Source organism: Drosophila teissieri, chromosome 3R (assembly GCF_016746235.2).
Source record: "Drosophila teissieri strain GT53w chromosome 3R, Prin_Dtei_1.1, whole genome shotgun sequence".
NCBI classification, from domain to species: domain Eukaryota; kingdom Metazoa; phylum Arthropoda; class Insecta; order Diptera; family Drosophilidae; genus Drosophila; species Drosophila teissieri.
The window spans coordinates 149,204-168,997 of record NC_053032.1 but is presented as its reverse complement, the minus strand read 5'-3'; the positions used below and the strand labels follow the sequence as shown (position 1 = coordinate 168,997).

General features: G+C 41.6%; 1 protein-coding gene across 8 annotated transcripts in view; it reads right to left on the bottom strand.

Moving 5' to 3' along the window:
* Nucleotides 1-19,794, bottom strand: part of LOC122620870 (unconventional myosin-VIIa) — a 1,106,244-nt gene that overhangs the window by 1,012,969 nt on the left and 73,481 nt on the right. For all 8 annotated transcript variants that reach the window (XR_006326158.1, XR_006326157.1, XM_043798546.1 and 5 more), the window contains exon 4: nucleotides 19,072-19,134. Coding sequence is in view for 6 of the 8 variants with exons in the window: in XM_043798546.1 (XP_043654481.1) it covers nucleotides 19,072-19,134 (63 nt within the window). In the remaining 2 variants the exon portion in view is untranslated. The remainder of the gene's footprint in view (nucleotides 1-19,071; nucleotides 19,135-19,794) is intronic.

Genomic DNA, 19,794 nt, shown 5'->3' with positions numbered 1-19,794 from the left:
TAAAATAGGCGTGATAAAAAATGTTTTTGCAAATCGAGCGAAAATTAACAAGACTAATAAAAAAATGAAAAAATATCAAAACATTTTTCAAAAGTGTGGGCGTGGCAGTTTTGGGCGGTTTGTGGGCGTTAGAAAGTTCGTGGCACCATAAATGAACAAACTTGCGCTGCATCTATGTCTCTGGAGTCTGTATGCTTAATCTGAACTTTCTAGCTTTTGTAGTTCCTGAGAGCTCGACGTTCATACAAACGAGCTGACAGACGGACATTGTCATATCGACTCGGCTATTGATCCTGATCAAGAATCTATTTACTTTATATTGTCGGAAACGCTTCCTTCCTTCCTGCCTGATACATACTTTTCAACGAATATAGTATACCCATTTACTCTACGAGTAACGGGTATAAATACGGGAACTGTGTTCCGTCAAACTAATCCTGAGCGATAAGATCTCGACGCCTTGGATCCTGGGTGTTACTATACCTGCTGATGTGATTATACATACATATGTATTCGTAAACAAATAACTTGCACATTAAACAAAAAAATACACATACAAAAAAATACACAAGGTAAAGATTGAATCACGCACTTGTTTTGGAAATTATGAATCTTTTTTTTTTTTCCTGGCATTCCAAAAAATGTATAGTCTCACTATTTTTGATTGTTTGTTTTGCCGGCTGGTTTATGATCAGCCGTAGTCATGCCAGTTTAATTTGCTGATTTTAATTTTCACTGCACTGCTTTAATATCTCTAATCTCAACCAACAACAGCGCGAAGAAGTCAAGGGTATGCTGTACGCCTAGGATCCCGTCTTTTTGGTCGATTACTTCCACGGTGTTGATTACATTGACTGTATTGTCGGAGGCCTTGGACTCCTTGCCGCCCTTTTCAAGACTTCTTGTATCCTCCATTGTCGGTCTTCCTTCACAAGGCGCCCCCTTGACTTCCTGGCTGTTGGTTTGAAAGAGTGGCTCTACCTTAACGAGGTTTCCTTTAGCCTCCCCTTTGTCCTTCCACAGGGTCCTTTCGGTCCTTTGGACCGAAATCATTGGCTCTTTATGAGTTATATTTCCATATTTCCCCTATTTTGGGAGTCAATTCCCTTTTGATAAACCGTTCCGTTTAGTGGAGTAGAATTTCCATCTGAACGATTGCGTCCTATGTAAGAATGAATAAAAGGCGAAGCCCTTGCAGTAGCGAGTCAGTTAGATTCAAACACCCGAATTGAACTCATTAAGTGTACGCACAAGTTTATAGTGTGAACATTTTGGTCCTTGGAGAAATTCTGTTGTTTTCCCCTACCAGTGTAAGAAACACAGAAGAAAAAACCAGCGCTTTAAAGTAAAACAAGAGAGAACGCTATAGTCGAGTTCCCCGACTATCTGATACCCGTTACTCAGCTAGTGGAAGTGTGAAGAAGAGTCTGAGATCTCGACGTTCATACGGACGGACAGACAGACGAACAGACGGACAGACAGACAGACGGAAGGACAGACGGACATGGTCAGATCGACTCGGCTATTGATCCTGATCAAGAATATATATACTTTATATGGTCGGAATCGCTTCCTTCTGCCTGTTACATACTTTTCAACGAATCTAGTATACCCTTTTATATTTATTTTATTTTTTTAGTAACGGGTATAAAGAGCAAGGTTATTCGAATGATTCTGTTGTTTCCCCCACCATTGGTAAGAAACACAGAATAAAAGACCACACCCTTAAGAACTAGTACTATAAGGTGAAACATTGTGTTCTGGCTTTTCCTTGGCTGATCAATCAGCTGTGAGTCGAGGCACAGCTAGGTCAACTGGGCGACCAATCAAAAAACGACCTCCAACGGATCACGCCAAAGAATACAAGCAGAAATTGTTTTCCCAAGATGTTGTCGGAAAGATCTGTGAAATTGATGCAAGACCAAGGAGAGCTGCAGAACAAAATACTGCAAGCCATCAAGGAAAAGGCATCTATACCAGCAATAGGTAAAATTGGGAGTTGGCGATCATCAATATTTTAATGATAGAATATTTATTACAACTATGGATGCTGTCAAGGCCTATAAGAAGTCACAATTAAAGGTAGAAACACTTGAAGAGATAAATATACCAAGCGGATCAAAATTATCTGATACCGCATCAGCTCGGAGCTCCAATCCAGTTAATAATCTGGTTCAACTGGTGGATAGAAGAGCGGACAGGGTGAGGCAACAGATGAGCCTAATCTACGAAACCCTAGATAGTTCAAGTGAGATTGAACTAGTCAAGCAAAATCAATGACTAGTCAATGACAAAATCATTGGTCCAACGTGACGGACACACTGAAACTGCTTGAAAACAAGTATGACAGAACTGCCTTTGATCAAGATGAGGCAGACATTCTGCAATCTGAAGTTACCGCACTAGAGATGGTACTTCAAGTGAAGTTGGAACAGTTCAAAAGATCCATCTACGAAGTGCCAGAACTCCCAAAAGTGGACCTTCCAACGTTCAATGGAAATGCGAAGGAATGGCCAACATTTTACGAGCTGTTCTCTGAGCTAATAGACAGCAGGAAGGATCTCAGCAACACAAGGAAGCAGGGATATTTAAAAGGAGAAGCTCACATGGAAGTTAGCCATTTGATAACGGGATCAGCGGCTAGCTATACAGCAGCGTGGGAGCTTATCTGCAAACGCTTTGAGAATAGCAGAAAAATATTCTCCCAACACTTCAACAAATTAATGGAACTGGAGTGCTTGCTGCCCCATGATGAGAAAAATTTAGGGAAGTTTTTGGATACTGCGACCGAGAGCATATTCATCATAAAGGGAAAAGGAAAAATAGAAAGTTCTGCTGACGTAATTTTAGCAGAAATTCTACTGCGAAAATTTTCGCCAGATGCCCTGCAGCTGTATGAACAGCATGTAAAAAAGGCAAGAGCTATACAGTCTTACAAGACGTACTGGAGTTTATTGAGCAACAATACAACTCAGTAAATGCCATTACCAAAAATACCGCTCAGCTTGCTACAAGAAAAGTGCAAGTTAGATTGTGTGCCTTTTGCTCTAAGCACAATAAATGGAAAAAAAAAAACAGCTGGATTTTGGACACGAAGTCAGACTACTCAAAAACAAAAGACCATTAGACCCAAAGAGTAAGTTACAGGCGCTAAATCCGTTTTTGGATAGTGATGGCGTACTTCGAGTTGGTGGACGACTACAAAACGCAATGATACCCTATAATGTAAAACATCCAATTATACTGGATAAGTCACATTTGACTTGGTTAATTGCAAAGGATGCTCATAAAGAAACTCTGCATGGCGGAATTAACATTATGAGAACTTATATTCAGAGGGAGTTCTGGATATTTGGCATATAAAATTCCTTTAAGAAATATTTAAGGGAATGTATTGTATGCATACGATACAAGCAAGAGATGTTCAGTCAACTGATGGGAAATTTACCAGTTTATCGAGTAACAGCTGATTACTCGTTTCAAAATGTTGGAATCGACTACGCCGGACCGTTCCAGATTTGCTGCTCAAAGGGAAGAGGTCAAATAACGTATAAAGGATACATTTGTGTATTTTTTTGTATAGCAACAGGTCTGAGGTCAGGGATTGTAGGAGGACACACTGCGGTGACCGATCAAATATTTGGAATATTTTAAGTCTGATTGTAACCCTTTTCAGAATAAAATCACCCATACCTACTCGAACAAGCAGTCGGCGGGTTGGTTTTTTGCAACTCCTGGATGGGCCAACGACAACAGCTTTTATTCGCAGTCCGAGATTGAGACTGCAAGGGCAACTTGCGCTGGAGGAAAAGCAGACAGCGGCCACCAGTCAAAGAGTTGCCGGAGCACGCAGACAGCGTGAAAGAGCCGCAGACAGCAGCAGAATATAATAAGGTAGGAACCAGATTTTTGCAGGCAGCGCAACAGGTAGACGCAGACAGCGTCAGTGAAGCCACCATGATTCAGCATTCACCGAGACGTAATCCCCGGTATCAGGAGGGTCTGGAGACTGCAACGACGAGCGCCGCGCCGCAGACAGGCGGCAGCGAGGGACTGATCGACATCTCTTGCCCTCCCGCGGCAAATGCAGCAGTGTTCCAAGATGGCGACCGGAGCTCACCAACTTCGGCTGCAGGTCACCAACCGGCAAACACTGCCGGGGCCACCGGTTCTCTGAGCTAATAGACAGCAGGAAGGATCTCAGCAACACAAGGAAGCAGGGATATTTAAAAGGAGAAGCTCACATGGAAGTTAGCCATTTGATAACGGGATCAGCGGCTAGCTATACAGCAGCGTGGGAGCTTATCTGCAAACGCTTTGAGAATAGCAGAAAAATATTCTCCCAACACTTCAACAAATTAATGGAACTGGAGTGCTTGCTGCCCCATGATGAGAAAAATTTAGGGAAGTTTTTGGATACTGCGACCGAGAGCATATTCATCATAAAGGGAAAAGGAAAAATAGAAAGTTCTGCTGACGTAATTTTAGCAGAAATTCTACTGCGAAAATTTTCGCCAGATGCCCTGCAGCTGTATGAACAGCATGTAAAAAAGGCAAGAGCTATACAGTCTTACAAGACGTACTGGAGTTTATTGAGCAACAATACAACTCAGTAAATGCCATTACCAAAAATACCGCTCAGCTTGCTACAAGAAAAGTGCAAGTTAGATTGTGTGCCTTTTGCTCTAAGCACAATAAATGGAAAAAAAAAACAGCTGGATTTTGGACACGAAGTCAGACTACTCAAAAACAAAAGACCATTAGACCCAAAGAGTAAGTTACAGGCGCTAAATCCGTTTTTGGATAGTGATGGCGTACTTCGAGTTGGTGGACGACTACAAAACGCAATGATACCCTATAATGTAAAACATCCAATTATACTGGATAAGTCACATTTGACTTGGTTAATTGCAAAGGATGCTCATAAAGAAACTCTGCATGGCGGAATTAACATTATGAGAACTTATATTCAGAGGGAGTTCTGGATATTTGGCATATAAAATTCCTTTAAGAAATATTTAAGGGAATGTATTGTATGCATACGATACAAGCAAGAGATGTTCAGTCAACTGATGGGAAATTTACCAGTTTATCGAGTAACAGCTGATTACTCGTTTCAAAATGTTGGAATCGACTACGCCGGACCGTTCCAGATTTGCTGCTCAAAGGGAAGAGGTCAAATAACGTATAAAGGATACATTTGTGTATTTTTTTGTATAGCAACAGGTCTGAGGTCAGGGATTGTAGGAGGACACACTGCGGTGACCGATCAAATATTTGGAATATTTTAAGTCTGATTGTAACCCTTTTCAGAATAAAATCACCCATACCTACTCGAACAAGCAGTCGGCGGGTTGGTTTTTTGCAACTCCTGGATGGGCCAACGACAACAGCTTTTATTCGCAGTCCGAGATTGAGACTGCAAGGGCAACTTGCGCTGGAGGAAAAGCAGACAGCGGCCACCAGTCAAAGAGTTGCCGGAGCACGCAGACAGCGTGAAAGAGCCGCAGACAGCAGCAGAATATAATAAGGTAGGAACCAGATTTTTGCAGGCAGCGCAACAGGTAGACGCAGACAGCGTCAGTGAAGCCACCATGATTCAGCATTCACCGAGACGTAATCCCCGGTATCAGGAGGGTCTGGAGACTGCAACGACGAGCGCCGCGCCGCAGACAGGCGGCAGCGAGGGACTGATCGACATCTCTTGCCCTCCCGCGGCAAATGCAGCAGTGTTCCAAGATGGCGACCCGAGCTCACCAACTTCGGCTGCAGGTCACCAACCGGCAAACACTGCCGGGGCCACCGGACCTAGTCGGAGCAAGAAGCCGAGGATGGTGGATCTTCTGGAGAGGATCGCCGAGTTGGAAGAGGAACTACGATGGACTCGCGAGGTGAGGTTCACGGATCCATTTGCTCCGAGCCGCCCCGGAGGGAGCGGCGTGGGTATCGCCCCGCCGCCATCTTTGAGTCGGCCGCCATTGACCACCAGTCCCGTTGCACTGAACCTTCTAGATGCCAGTAGCGCGGCACGCTTGCCGCCGGAATATTTAAATGGACTCCCAACGGTACCATGTACAGCTACGGATAGCTGTAGCATTCGCGCGTCGCCATTTTGCGCGACGGGGTTTGCGCAGACAACGCACGGATTCGCGCCACCGAGATGCTGGAATACGCACGCCATCCCCTGCAGCGGGAGCATGGGCGGCAACAATTGGAGGAACTGGAAGCTGGATGCCACGCAAGCTGCCGGATTTGCCAGCCTTCGGTGGACAGCCGGAGGACTGGCCCATTTCTTATTGTGCATTTACGGAGACAACGCAGGCGTACCGATGCACGGACCTGGAGAACAACCTGGAGAACAACCGACGCACGCGAGACAGTAAAGTCGCTGTTGATCCATCCCAGCAACGTTAATGCCGCGGTGGAGCAACTGCGATCCAGATATGGCCGACCGGAGCAACTTATACGCAGCCAGCTGGACAGCATACGCGACGTCCCTCAAATTACGGATCACAACATAGCGAAGCTCATTCCGTTCGCTACCAGAGTAAGTAATTTGGCGACCTTTTTGCAGTCAGCAAAGGCAGAGCAGCATTTGGGTAACCCCACCCTAATGGATGAACTTGTGGCCAAGCTCCCAACCAGCAAGCACGATCAAGGAGAAGACGAGCACCCCCCAAGAAATTGCCCGGTGTGTGAGGGGCAACATGCAGTCAGGAACTGTGAGGAGTTCAAGCGAGCCTCGCCACCGGACAGGTGGAGAATTGTGAGAAGGAACCGTCTTTGTTTCAGGTGTTTACGCTGTGGTCATATGACCAGGACCTGCAACGCGCACGGCGAGTGCACCATAAACGGATGCAGAGGGAAGCATCATCGTCTGCTGCATGGAGCAGACAACGATGATCGACGGCCGCCGAGCCGAGACTACGAGCGGAACACGCGGGCAGCGGCTCCGAGGGAAAGTCTTCGCCGGGATGGAACACCACAGGCAGCGGCAACCGAGAGGAACCTAAGTTGTGATGAAGCAGCAGGAGATCGCCTATTATTCCGGATACTGCCGGTTACGCTATACGGAGGTGGGCGGCAAGTTGACACGTACGCGCTGCTGGACAAGGGCTCTTCGGTAACGATGGTCGACGATGAGCTGCTGCGAGACCTTGGCGTGCATGGAGTACGTCGGCAACTCAACGTCCAATGGTTCGGAGGAAGAGCAACCAGTGAGCCCACCAATTTAGTAAATCTACAGATCAGTGGAGCTGGTAAGCCTACCCGCCATGCGCTACGGAATGTGTACGCCATCTCAAACCTGAGTTTGCCGATGCAGAGCCTACATCAGCGTGACGTGAAGGGTGTACTCGCAGGTGCCCGCCTCCCGATGAAGCCCTACAGAAATGTACTGCCGAAGCTGAGGACTGCTTCGGGAGGACTTTCTGAGGATTTAGGACTGCCCATGAGAACGAGGCGATTCTCCCAACAGGGACCATATGCGGCCGCAACCGAGTTAGGCTGGGTCGTGTTTGGACCAGTTCGCGGACAGAAAACCACGCCATCACCGAGGTCTTGTTTTCTAGCCGTGTCATCGGACGATAGCATGGAGCAAATGGTGGAAGATTATTTCGATGTGGAGAACTTTGGTCTCAGAGCCGCGCCTGCCACATTTTGGAGTCGAGAACCCCAACAAGCCGGGGAAGATTCGACTGGTCTTCGAGTCAGCAGCGAAGGTTGGGGACACGTCGATAAATTCAGCACTGGCCAAGGGTCCGCAACACTACAAGCCCTTGCCAGCAATTCTCTTTCATTTCAGAGAAGCTGCAGTCGGAGTCTGCGATGACATCAAGGAGATGTTTTACCAGGTGCTGATCCGGCCAGAAGACAGGTGTGCACAACGATCTGAGCGAGAGTTCACGTTGGCAGAGAGGACCGGCCTTCCTATGGCAGCCAGAGGACAGTTGGCCAGGACCTGCACCAGACAACAATGGAGATGTAGACGACGAGGAAAAGATGCCGAGCGAGTTTGCGCTTTTCGGTAGGAGCGATGTATTTATTTCGTTTCGAGATTTTCGAGCTATTCTCGGCTGTTGAGGACCACATTGAGGTTCACGCGCCGATGCCGTGGACAGAGAGCTGAGCTCGAGAAGTATGGCCTCACTGCGACCGAGTGCGAGGAAGCTGAGTACCTATTGGTTCGCCAGGCCCAATGTGAAGCGTCTCCCTGAGGAGATGCGAGCCGCAGCGAAGAACGAGAGCGTCGAAAACACAAGCGACATTCGAGGGCTGACGCCCTACGTGGATGAAAAGGGAGTCCTACGAGCATACGGTAGGATCGACGACGCGCTGTGCATGCCGTACAGTGCCAGGAGGCCGAAGATCTTATCACACCGACACGTCCTGGCGAGGATGATTGTACACCAGGTGCACGAACGTATGAGACATCAAAACACGGATGCCACGATCGCAGAGATTCGGACGAGGTTCTGGATAACGAAGCTGCGACGATTACTAAAAGGAGCGATTCATGCATAATAGCGATCAGGCATTTTTGTCTGCCGCCGAGGGCCAGTACATGGACTGCGCAGCGACAACGGCAAGAACTTCGTGGGAGCCGACAGAGAAGCCAGGAGGTTCACAGAAGTATTTGAGCCGGAGAGGATCCAAGGAGAGCTATCGGGCAGAGGCATCGAGTGGATCTTTAATTGTCCAGCCAATCCGTCTGAAGGCGGAGTCTGGGAGCGAAAGGTGCAATCCCGCTTGGTTTGCGAAAAAATGCGAGACTTCAAGGACTACTGCGATTCCTTCAGCACGACAATACGGACAAAAATTGGCCAAAGAAGCAAACCGAAATTTGGGAAAACTGACCCAACAAGTCAATATTATTGCAGAAACCATGAAGGAGCACTTTATGGTATATAAGAAGTCAATTAAATTCCTTATGTTATCAAATCAAGTGCGAAACTGGATTGAAGAGGCAGAAAGCCTACAAGCAACAGCGATCTCAATGATAACGGACATTAGTGAAGGAAGAATTCATCCTACACTAATTGCGCCTAACAAAATGCTGGAGGATCTCGAAAAAGTTAAGCAAAAATTAGGACGAAAACAAATGCTACCGGGTGGAAATTCAGTTATACAATTTCCACTGATCTATAAACTGATGAAGGCACAAGCAATGTTAAAGGATAATGTCCTATTCATTGAAGCAAAATTGCTGATATACAACAATCAGGAAACGGATCTCTTTGAAGTAATCCCAATACCACTGTGGACAAACGGAACAAAGCTTATTCCGAAATTGAATTCTACATTTTTAGCGTTCAATACAGACATAAACGCATATCACCTAATGTCTGAAATGAAAATTAACCAATGCAGACAAGAGGATTCGACAACATGGCTTTGCGAAATATCACCATTGAAACCAAGCAAGGCACACTCACGCGAAATGATGGAATTCCAAGGCAATTCGTTCATCAAAGAGATAAGTGGATCCAACCGTTTGCTATTTAGACTGTTTCGGAATACAACAGCTTATATAAGATGCAACGAACAGCATCAAGTTATAAGACTGCCCAATCAAGGCATTATACAACTACTTGCAGGATGCACAGCAATATTAGGGGATACAACAATAATTACTCCTCAAAAAGTAATTTCGACAGCGTCTGAAATGTCTATCTTTCCCAGTTTACGAATTATAGATGACAGGGAGACATGGGACGTGGTCCCGCTGAAGCACTTGATTGTCTACAACACTAATGAACTGAAAAATCTTTAAATGCGCATCAAGACTTAAAAATAACAAGGTACACATTGATGAGTTGATTTTCCACACGGCAAGCGGACACTCGGCTCTATGGTTGACAACGATTATCATAATTATATTGGTCATTTATATCCGGAGGCAACGCATAAATGAGAGACGACTACTGGCCGTACATTTCCTCCGTACATGATAAGAACCTACAGTGGCGTGCAAGTATGAGTACATGTTTGCAACTTTTGACTGTTGGTCTAAATAAAAAAGGTATTAGTTAAGCAAATGAACCCAAATTTTTACTGTTGATTCTTTGATTATTTATTTACAAATTCGTAAAAAAAAAATTAACAATAATGTAATTCTTTTCGTTAGGAAAAAAATAAAATTTAAATTAACTCCCATGTACTCAATTATGCTCAATTTGAATTTTTCAACAAAAGCTTATCTTTTAGTACATAGTCCAAAGACCCTTAATTCTGATGACCCTTTTTATTCGCTTTGGCATACTTTCCACCAGATTTTGAATAATTTCCTTCGGAATAGCTTTCAATTCTTGCTGGATTCGTTGCCACAACTCGTGTTGGTTTGCTGCAACCGATTCGTAGTGTCCCAATCGTCTTTTCACAATCGACCACAAATTTTCGATTGGATTGAAATCAGGACTCTGAGCTGGCCACTCCATTAACTTAAAATCTTGATTTCCGATCCATTCCTTCACGATTTTGGACGTGTTTTTCGGATCTCCATCTTGCTGGAATGTGATATCACTCTCATTATAAACGCATTTGTCAACAAAATCGCAAAGATGGGTCTGCAGAATATCTAAATAGTCCTCTTTTTTCATAGTTCCTTCTATTTTCTTTATTGGTCCAATGCTCCACCAGGTAAAACAGCTCCAGACCATGACATTTCCTACTCCGTGTTTTACTGTTTCCTGTACGTGCCATCTTTGCAGCGACTCTCCAGGCTTTTTCCAACAATATTGTTTTCCGTCCGACTGGTATCGATTGAATTTTGATTCATCAGACCATATAACTTTTTTCCAGTCGTCCACTTCCCAATATTTATGTGCCTTCGCAAATTTTAGCCGTGCTTTTATATTTTTATCGGACAAGGCCGGTTTCTTTTTTTTTAATTCGGAAACGTATCCAATACGCTTAAGTGCTCGACACGCTGTCCACTGGCTGACAGGCTTGCCTATAGCTGCAGAAGCATCCTTGGGTCTACAATTCTTATCCTTTTTAATATTTTGCATCATAAGCCGCGCATCTGCATCGGTCAACAATCGACGTGGACCTCTTCTTTGAATTTTGGGTACCGCGTTTCGCCTTTTTTGAACACGAATGACTGCTGATTGGCTTATATTTAACTTCCCAGCTATTATACGCGTCGAAAATCCATTTTCAGTAAGGTTTATCACTGAATCTTCAACATTTATTGGCAATTTCTTCATATTATTTGTTTTAATAGTTAAGAGCCAAAAACACGTGGAGATTCGAACCTTTTTGGTTGAAAGCTTTTATATTTATACTTTTATATTAAACTTTCTTAAAAACAAACGGTAAATTCTAAAAGTAAACTTTCAGTTGAATGAGCTGTCCAACTTTTGTTGAAAAATTCAAATTGAGCATAATTGAGTACATGGAAGTTAATTTAAATTTTATTTTTTTCCTAACGAAAAGAATTACATTATTGTTATTTTTTTTACGAATTTGTAAATAAATAATCAAAGAATCGACAGTAAAAATTTGGGTTCATTTGCTTAACTAATACTTTTTTTATTTAGGCCAATAGTCAAAAGTTGCAAACATGTACTCATACTTGCACGCCACTTGTATGTAAGAATGAATAAAAGGCGAAGCCCTCGCAGTAGCGAGTCCGTTAGATTCAAACACCCGAATTGAACTCATTAAGTGTACGCACAAGTTTAAAGTGTGAACACCTTCCGACTCAACGAGATGGTTGTACCCTTTCCCAGCTTTAGATTTTGGCTGGTTTTATATGTGAATCTTCAAAGTTTTATGATCTTACAAATAGGGTGTACGTACAAGTCTTGTGTTCGATTTTGGGCTTGACGTAATAAAGTTGTAAATTGTTTGGTTAAAACTTGACAAACGGAGGCTTGTAATTGTTCTTGTTCCATGTTTCTGTTTTGTTAAAATAATTTTTGTATATCTCTTTGATAAACATTTTCTTCAATTAATTGCTGTTCTATCTTCCCTACTACTGGAATAACTGGCTGAAGTGGTCGTTCAAAATTGAGTTAACAAGATTATTTTGGGTAGCAATTCGTTTGAATTTTGTCAAATAATTTGTCGATGTTGGGGAAAGACATTTTTTTGGTATATAAAAAATCACTTAAATGAATAAATGTTTCGATATTGGAGGAAATAAATTAGTAATTAAATTTATTTAAAATTAAAAAGTGGTTTAATTAAGTTTCGTTTGACTTAATTTTAATTTATTTATTGCTTTACGCCTTTTTATTTTGTTTTTTTTTTTTAAATTAGTTTATATAACTGTTGTTTTCTCATAGCATTCGCTTTCACTTTTGTTTTTGGCTGGTTTCACTTATTCCTTGGGATCCATTGACTTGCACAAAATAGAGAGTGTCCTGCGGGCGTACCTGACAAAACTTGTAGACCACCTATTAATCGGCACCATTTAATCTGCCAATCCTTTGTTGGTACTCGACTTTCCAATTAATGAAAAAAGCCACTGGGTTTCTTCTTGAGCCAGTAAAGTCTCAAAAAGTGGAACGAATTAAACTTTTCTTACGCTTATAAACAATTTTCAATTTTGTCTTCTGATAGCTTTTTCATTGTATCTTATATCCTTGTATTTATAGAGACTTGGGTAAAACCTCTAGAAAACCGATACTTAACTCTGAAGTTTTCCCAGGTATGTACACTATATACAGGCACAATCGTCCAGTCCAGTCGTTAAGGTGGAGTCTTAATTGCGGTTAGGTCTAACCTCATCACGTCAGAAGAGGTACTTTTTGATGAGTTTCGTAACGTAGAATTCACTTTCCACCATCTTCTTCCGATAATATTTAAATTATTTGTCCGCTCTAAAAACCGTGTTAAATAAGCTGCTCGATAGGGACCAATTAGTATTTCTACGTGATTTTCATATACCTGGTAATACCTGGTAATATAGCATGACATTGACGGCTTGCTCGACATATCGTTGTGGCGATGTGGTTAATTATATTCGAAATTCTCTTAGTCGAATGTGCCTATGCTTTATAACAAGTTTTGAATGTTTCTGTCCAGAGTAGCACTATTACTCCACCTGAAGATCCATATCATCCTACTATTGAGGTGACAATCGACACAAGTTCCGTAAAAACAAAAAAAAACAGAGAAGTCAACCAAACGAATAAATTGTTTTGGCAAGGCTAAATCATTGTTATACCCCTTACTCGTAGAGTAAAAGGGTATACTAGATATACCTAGATATAAAGTATATATATTCTTGATCAGGATCAATAGCCGAGTCGATTTGGCCATGTCCGTCTGTCTGTCTGTCTGTCTGTCTGTCCGTCGAGATCTCAGGAACTATAAAAGCTAGAAAGTTGAGAATAGGCATACAGACTCCAAAGACATAGACGCAGCGCAAGTTTGTTGATTCATATTGCCACGCCCACTCTAACGCCCACAAACCGCCCAAAACTGCCACGCCCACACTTTTGAAAAATGTTTTGATATTTTTTCATTTTTTTTTAGTACTGTCCATTTCTATTGATCCGCCCACAAAACGCCAAAAACAGTCAGTGTTGTAATTTCTGTTCGCTCTTTTACTAGCTAAGTAACGGGTATCAGATAGTCGGGGAACCCGACTATAGCGTTCTCTCTTGTTTTATATCTGGTTTTAATTGGCAATAAATATTTTTCATATGCCATATTTTCATAATTAAATCAGTGTTTAACACTTATGTTGCGGCTTAATCATTGTTTTATACCTGGTTTTAATTGGAAATAAATATTTTCATAATCAGTGTTTACCGTCTATCTCAAACGAAGGCTTAGTAAAGAGTTCGCACACCTAAATAATGTAAGGTCCAGACTTTATACAATATTTAAAGATACCGGTTCTCAGTCTATAGTTTCTAAATATTTAAGTGCTCGGTCAAATGTATCCTTGCTTAATTCTGAGTGCTTCAAGAATTATTGAAGCCGTTGTAAGGTCCACTTTGCACATGACCCGAAGCGAAAGCCGGTCTATTTGCCCATTTTTTCTGAACAACATTACCTTATTCTGAACAGCCTTATTATTACACAGTTTCCAATTTGAATTTAATATTTTGTCCCACTCAAATCGTGCTTTTGATTTGGAATGTTAAGACAGTATATCCTGTCTGTCTAACCTAAACTTGACTTATTAGGTTTCCTGTTGTTCTTTTAAGTTCGATTATTTGTTATTTTAATGGCAGAACACAACAGGTCCTCTTTAAAAATTCGCTTTATTGTAATCTCCGAGTCACATCAGTCGTCCCACAAGGGAGCCGTCCTGGTCCGCTCCTCTTTACCTTATTAAATTATGCCGGTAGTTTAAGGACATTTCGAGCCATTCGGACTTACAATCCAATTAAATATCGTACGTAAATGGGCCCAAGTGTAAAATTATGACCTTTTTTCATATCAACCCAGTAAAGGCGACCCACACTCTAAATGACCCTGACTGCCTCGAGCTGCGCTTGCGCCGTCCCTTTATAGGCCGCGGAAATCCCGTTCTTTCCCTTTTAGCGCACGTCTAAAAAGAGCAGGAGCGCAGATATAATGGTAACGCATTTAGCGGAGCGGATATATCGTTAGTTTGTCGATCAAGTACAGAGGGGGTGGGGTAACTGACCGGAAAACGTAAAGTCGACGCTGCCTACGTGCTAGACTAATAGCCAGGTCGTTTGAGAGGTTCGAGTCTTTACGGCTTTTGATGACTATTTTTGAGCGGGGGACGATTTTTGTTTTTTTGGACGACGTACGTCAGCGAATGTGAGGCTCGAGTCCAGGGAAATAGGAGAACTGATGTGGATTTCGTACGTATGTGTCCAATAGCAGCACGTTGTGGAGTCCGTATGTATTTTTCTGCATTTTGATGAGTCTTTTTAAGCCCCTGGATTACTTTTTGCCAAATAAGTTCCATTAAAATAAGTTTCATTTTATCCGGTAGGCTTAACTCGGCGTCTGCGAATTGTATGCCTTCTAAATTTTTCAGATAGGCAGAGCAGTGGGTGGTCACGCGCATTCCGAACATGGAATAGTATGGTTCCATACCGGTCGACTTATGAAAGCCACTGCGATTTCACAACCAGTTATTCCACATGTCCCGCCTGTTACCATCACTAGGGAATATTGAGTCCAAACTATCAGCACAAGTTGGCCCTTCAGAAACACAATCTGCAGTGCCAAAACGCTTCTCGGTGATTACACTAAGGAAACCAATTTTCTTTTCTCGGCTTTCCGCTGATCAAACATCATCTGATGTATTGTCTTATATACAAGACAATACATAAGCCGGTAATATAAAAGTAGAAAAAAATTAATTTTCCTTTCTTAGAAATTTTCATCCATTTTTGTTTTGCGTTTTTTGACCGGATAGTGGGGAAAGACACTAAAGCTAAGATCAAATCAAGAGAGAACGCTATAGTCGAGTTCCCCGACTATCTGATACCCGTTACTTAGCTATTCGAAGTACGAAGGAGAGTCTTCAGCACATACAGTTTTTAGCGATTTTGTGGGCGTTAGAGTGGGCGTGGCAAAAAGTTTTTTGGCAAATCGATAAAAATTTACAAAACTAATACAAAAAATGAAAAAATATCAAAACATTTTTCAAAAGTGTGGGCGTGGCAGCTTTGGGCGGTTTGTGGGCGTGGCAAAAAGTTTTTTGGCAAATCGATAGAAATTTACAAGACTAATACAAAAATGAAAAAATATCGAAACATTTTTCAAAAGTGTGGACGCGGCAGTTTTGGGCGGTTTGTGGGCGTTGGAGTGGGCGTGGCAACATGAATCGACAAACTTGCGCTGCGTCTATGTCCCTGGAGTCTGTATGCTTTATCTCAACTTTCCACCTTTTGTAGTTCCTGAGATCTCGACGTTCATACGGACGGACAGACAGGCGGACAGACAGACGGACAGACAGACGGACAGACAGACGGACAGACGGACGGACAGACGGACATGGCCAAATCGACTCGGCTATTGATCCTGATCAAGAATATATATACTTTATATGGTCGGAAACGTTTCCCTCTGCCTGTTACATACTTTTCAACAAATCTGGTATACGCTTTTACCACAGACATTATAATAACAAGCATAGTACACATGCACTATGCAGCCACTTTTTTGGTGACGACCAAAATTGCTCTATATTCGCTCGCCAAAAATTGAGAGCGTAAAAATCTAAAAATATAATTTTCTTACTTATGAGAGTAAAAACAATAAAGGAGATAGGGTGTATGTGTGCGTGCTTGTGCTAGAAGACGATTTTCGGGCCGAAATCAATTTTGATCTAAGAATCGAATTTGATTAATTAATGATTTGATAATTTTAATTTGATTTGATTAGTCAATTTCGATATGATCTAATCAAATTTTATTTAAAATGTATGCCGAAAGAAGTTTTCTTTATTGAAATATTCATTTGTTAAAATCGCCGCTTAATATTAATATTTATGTTGATAATTAATAATTAATAATATGTAATAATCGGTACCCAGGGAACACTACGGGGAGGCCGTTACAATTGTAATGGGGTCCTATATTATCACTAATTATCGCGCTTATACTTCCGTACTGTACTCATGCAAAAAAAATACTTCATTTGAAGATGTTTTCGGTTATACAGCGAAAATTTAAAAAAATCTAGGAACTCCTGCCTATAGTCAGCTTTTAGCAAACGGATTCAGAGAAATTAAAAAGTAAACAAAAATGTTGGCGCGTTTTTTTCCCACCCAAAATTGCGGGAAATTTGAAGTGCGAAGGAGAGTCTTTAACACTGACAGTTTTTGGCGGTTTGTGGGCGTGGCAAAAAGGTTTTTGGCAAATCGATAGAAACTTTTTTCAAAAGTGTGGGCGTTGCAGCTTTGGGCTGTTTGTGGGTGTTAGAGTGGACGTGGCAAAAAGTTTTTTGGCAAATCGATAGAAATTTACAAGACTAATACTAAAATGAAAAAATATCCAAACTTTTTTTAAAAGTGTGGGCGTGGCAGTTTTGGGCGGTTTGTGGGCATTAGAGTGGGCTTGGCAACATGAAGCGTTGCTTCTATGTCTCTGGAGTTTGCATGCTGAATCTCAACTTTCTAGCTTTTATAGTTCCTGAGATCTCGACGTTCATAAAGACAGACGGACATGGCCCGATCGACTCCTGATCAAGAATATATATACTTTATATGGTCGGAAACGCTTCCTTCTGCCTGTTACATACTTTTCAACGAATCTAGTACCTTTTACTCTACGTGTAACGGGTATAATTATTATAACTACTGTAATTTAAAACAAAGAATTTAAAAAAAAAAGTTATTTAATTTAAAAAATAAATATTACATAATACATAGTAAGAAATTAATATTTATAAAAAAAATAAAAATATGGAAACTGTTTATTGCAAAATAGATTTCTTTAAGCACGAAGTGCGGACATAAGCACCGAAGAATCATGGTCGTCTTATATTTGAATACTCCGAATACTCTAATGACAATTATTGTAATATCAAAAAAATCATAATAATATTTTAAAACAAGAGAGAACGCTGTAGTCGAGTTCCCCGACTATCTCATACCCGTTACTCAGCTATTTGAAGTGCGAAGGAGAGTCTTTAACACTGACAGTTTATGGCGGTTTGTGGGCGTTTGAGTGGGCGTGGCAAAATGGTTTTTGGCAAGTCGATAGAAATTTACAAGACTAACACAAAAATTAAAAAATATCAAAACATTTTTCAAAAGTGTGGGCGTGGCAGTATTGGGCAGTTTGTGGGCTTTAGAGTGGCGTGGCAGCATGAATCGACAAACTTGTCACTGGAGTTTGCATGCTGATCTCGACGTTCATACGGACGGACAGACGGACATGGCCAGATCGACTCGGCTATTGATCCTGATCAAGAATATATATACTTTATATGGTCGGAAACGCTTCCTTCTCCCTGTTACATTCTTTTCAACGAATCTAGTATACCCTTTTACTCTACGAGTAACGGGTATAATTATTATGTACATAGATTGTGCTATTATTATTTCTATGTTGAATTCGAATAATTGTTATGTTAAGGCCATGCAAAACTAGAGTTTAATTGAGGTGGCAATTTATAAAAAAGAATATAGATTTGAAGTCTAAGAACTTCTAAAATGAAGGGCATGTTTTGTCATTTTTACAATGCATGTGTATACGTGTGCACCAATACAGTGGTCAGCTGTCGCCGTATGCTTACAAGAGAGCTGCTGTCCCTAGAGCTCTTCGCTCTCTGGCTTTTGAACAAAGTTTCGAGAGAGCCTGGAGCCAGCTCTAGATCCAGCACAAAAAAATATGGAGTTACGAATCTTGTTATTCTAATGTCTTTGCTTTTACTCTACGAGTAACGGGTATAAATATAGCGGTACATAAAACAGCAGTCGAGAGCATATAAAAAACGTCTCAGGTGCAATCAAGTATTTCTATTCCAAGAAAAATTGCAAATGACCACAGGACGCCCTCTCTATAATAATATAAAACAAGAGAGAACGCTATAGTCGAGTTCCCCGACTATCTGATACCCGTTACTCAGCTAGTGGAAGTGCGAAGGAGAGTCTTCAACACTGACAGTTTTTGGCGGTTTGTGGGCGTTAGAGTGGGCGTGGCAAAAAGTTTTTTTGCAAATCGATAGAAATTTACAAGTCTAATACAAAAATGAAAAAATTTTAAAACATTTTTCAAAAGTGTGGGCGTGGCAGTTTTATGCGGTTTGTGGGCGTTAGAGTGGGCGTGGCAACATGAATCGACAAACTTGCGCTGCGTCTATGTCTCTGGAGTCTGCATGCTGAATCTCAACTTTCTAGCTTTTATAGTTCCTGAGATCTCGACGTTCATACGGACGGACAGACAGACGGACAGACAGACGGACAGACAGACGGACAGACAGACGGACAGACAGACAGACGGACAGACAGACGGACAGACGGACATGGCCAAATCGACTCGGCTATTGATCCTGATCAAGAATATATATACTTTATATGGTCGGAAACGCTTCCTTCTGCCTGTTACATACTTTTCAACGAATCTAGTATACCCTTTTACTCTACGAGTAACGGGTATAACAAAAATCCTTTTCGCTTACCTTATTGTATATATTAATGGATTTATAAGGATTTACAGCCAGAAGTATTGATCCGGTATAAGTCTATTGATTTTCAATATAGGAGAACCAGTAATATTGCAAAGGTAAGACTGAGCATTTTGGAATAATAATAACTTTTTGCCAATAACCTTTGCAACTATTTATGTGATGTTATTACCGTATCTATACTATTCGTGAAAAACGGTTGCATTGATTAGACCTCAGCAATAAATTGCACAGTCAAAAATATTTCAGTGAATGAGTGTGTTCGTGATGGCCTTAATCACGTAGGGTTAGTGTTACATTTTTCAGTATCGGACCATTTAATTAACTTCAATTCGTAGGGCCATAAATACAGGCGGGGTTGTTATATTTTATAATAATAATAAGAAGGGTAAATTGTTATGTATAAAGTAAAAAGATATATATAATTACGAATTCAGACCGAGAGTTTAATAAAAAAAACAAGAGAGAACGCAATAGTCGAGTTCCCCGACTATCTGATACCCGTTACTCTGTCAGCAGACAGACGGACGGACAGACGGACATGGCCATATCGACTCGGCTATTGATCCTGATCAAGAATATATATACTTTATATGGTCGGAAACGCTTCCTTCTGCCTGTTACATACTTTTTAACGAATCTAGTATACCCTTTTACTCTACGAGTAATGGGTATAACAAGAGAGAACGCTATAGTCAAGTTCCCCGACTATCTGAT